Here is a 2,774-nt window from a genome sequence, read left to right as displayed (position 1 = left end):
TATTTGTAATGAAAACTTTGTGCAATTCTCAATAAATACATCAACCACGAGCTAAACACTGTTTTACAGCTGTGTTTTTGAGGCCATGATTTCATTGTTTATTTTAGAAAATGAGCAGACACGCAGCCTCAAAATAACTTGAAGTCAAACACTTTTCTGGCTGGTGTTGGAGTCTGCCAGGGTTGCCCTTTGTCTTCAGTCCTGGGTTGAGGACAATGTCCGGTTTGGGAACCTCAGAGTTAAACCTCTGCTTACTGCAGATAATTTGGTTCTGTTGGCCTTATCAGACTGTGGCCTCCAGCATGCACTGAGCGGTTTGCAGTCAGGAGTGAAGCTGCTGGGATGACAGTCAACACCTCCAAGTCTGAGGCCATAGCTCCCTGCTGGAAACTGGTGGATTGTTCCCTCTGGGTTGTGAATGAGCTACTGCCCTAAGCGAAGGAGTTCAAGTATCTCGGGACCTTGTTTAAAAGTGATGTAAAAATGATAGACAGATGATTTGTTTCAACATCAGCATTAATGTGCAAGTTGTATCAGACAGTAATGCTGTCCTGCCTTTACCAATTGATCTATGTTCCTTATAGAATAATAGAAACCAAAAATGTGGCTGGGCTCAGTGGGGATAGGACAAAGAGCTTGCACATGTTTGTGCTGAAAGGAGCCAGCAGAGTTGGTTCAAGCATTTGATTAGGATACATCCTGGGTATCTTCTTTTGGGAGGTTTTGCAATATTAAAGCTACAGTAAAGAATTAGCCACTCACTGAACATTGACGCTAAAGAAAAATCTGGTCAGCCCCACAAGGGTACACTTTCTGCACATTGCATAGTTTACATAATGTCAAAAGGTCAAATGTTGCATTGACAGTGGGAAGCCTATGTATGGTTTCCGATACGAACAATGTGTGTATCTGGCACAGTTTTCAAGTTACAGTGCAGTTCAAATTTATGACGTTGAAATATCATCCGGTGTCAAATGCACATCACCAAAATAGTTGCTTATCTGCACCAAATACCATAAATCTACTTTCCACCCTTTTGAAAGTATACAGCTTTTTGAAAAAAGTGACCTCTGATCTCTAGCAGAGCTATTGTTGCACTGATTGACACCAAAATCGAATCATTCCAAGGANAACATTTGCACAACAGTTATCGCATTTCTCAAAACAATTAGTACAAACTGCAAAACCTGGTTGAAACCTGCAAAACCATGTCAGTTGCTCAAAATAGATAGTTCATTCTTCACAAGCAAGTATTCATGTCAATGAAAGCATCAGTGTCATCAAGATGAAAAGTCCTGACACCATTGTTTACGAACAAGATAGTCAAATGTCTTTGTCCTGTTTTCATGATGACAGTTTATGATGACTATAAGTGTTTTCAAATGTAAAAAGTCAGATCTTGGTGACACTACTTGAAAGTGCTCAAGACAGCACTATGCACTATTTGCACAGCCATTTGAAAACTACAGTAATATTACACATTACTGCATTTAGGGAGGTAACTGAGTACAAGACACTGAATACTTATGTTTCACATGTTTACTGCATATGCACTTTGCAACTCTAATTTGTTGTCAGCATTGTGCAAAAGAAAAATACACACGTATTTACAACAAACATAAGAAACAGCCCTTGGGTAGAGCTGTGCACGACTGTAAACAATATTGTAGTACATATTAGAACTCAACATACACAGTGTTGTAAATCCTTCATGGACATCCAGATGTTCCTGTCTGGCCACATATTTTCATCTACATCACAGTGAATATCATCCCTTGCAATGCAGCAATGATAGTATCTCCTCGAGTGGCGAATCCACCCTCTGCAGGACTCTGCTGCGATGTCAGCACATGCTGCAGCCATGGCTGCTAGTAGGGCCATTTGGGTTCGTGGATGCTGGTCAAATACCAGGGGGGTGGGGTTATTCCATCAGCATCCTTTCATGTGCTGCAAACCACTGTCTGACCAGATCTGAGTGGTGAAGATGCACATTATCCCAAACAACAACATACTTGTTCAGATGGTCTCCAGTTCGACCCCTGTTATTCTCAGGGATTATGTCCCTGTAAAGAGTGTCTAAAAAAGTCAGCAGATGTTGTGTGTTGTGTGGATCAAGATGGGGGATGTTGATGAGGAAGCTGAGGTTCACCTGAGAGAACTTGTTCAATTTAGGAGACATTTGAAGGAAAAAATGAGAAAGAAATGTCTAAAATTTGCTTGACCGATCTTGACAACTAGTTAAACATTTTTGTATGTAATGATTCAAGCAATGGAATGAGGACTATTAGCTTTATAGGGAATAACTATTCAACATTCATAAGTATAGTTCATTTTGACTGACATGACATAAGCAAATGATAATTTCATAAACTACATAGAATTGTATGAAAGCACTTGATGCATGTCCAAAAGCATGTGAAATTTGTTGGATGTAATAACAAACAGCTACGATGATGTGCACAAATGTCTAAATGTTAGGGAGGTTGAACTAACAGTTGTGAAATGTTATTTCTGATCAGAGAAATGCATCAAAGTGACTGAGAAAAACTGTAAATACATTTTTTTGCTCGTACATATGTTGCACATGTCAAACAGTGTCTATTATCCAGAAGCAGCATGTTTACAAGACAGTTGGCTAACTGATGAACCAAGAAAGGCTTGAAGGAAATGCAATAACAAATATGTTGGATTTTTGTCGTCATGCAGGCAAAATGGACTCGGTTACTGCTCCTTCATGGCGCGTATCGGTGTGTCTCTAGCCCCCCTGATCATAA

General features: G+C 39.8%; 1 protein-coding gene across 1 annotated transcript in view; it reads left to right on the top strand.

The window, feature by feature from the left end:
* Positions 1-2,770, top strand: part of LOC103361408 (solute carrier family 22 member 7-like) — a gene marked incomplete at its 3' end in the record, with an annotated part of 8,641 nt that extends 5,871 nt beyond the window's left edge. Inside the window, exon 5 of the mRNA XM_008287480.1 lies at positions 2,707-2,770. Within this exon, the coding sequence (XP_008285702.1) occupies positions 2,707-2,770 (64 nt within the window). The remainder of the gene's footprint in view (positions 1-2,706) is intronic.
* Between the last annotated feature and the right edge of the window lie 4 nt (positions 2,771-2,774).

Source organism: Stegastes partitus, unplaced genomic scaffold, assembly GCF_000690725.1.
Source record: "Stegastes partitus isolate 25-593 unplaced genomic scaffold, Stegastes_partitus-1.0.2 Scaffold11, whole genome shotgun sequence".
NCBI classification, from domain to species: Eukaryota; Metazoa; Chordata; class Actinopteri; family Pomacentridae; genus Stegastes; species Stegastes partitus.
This window is presented reverse-complemented; position numbering and strand designations above follow the sequence as displayed.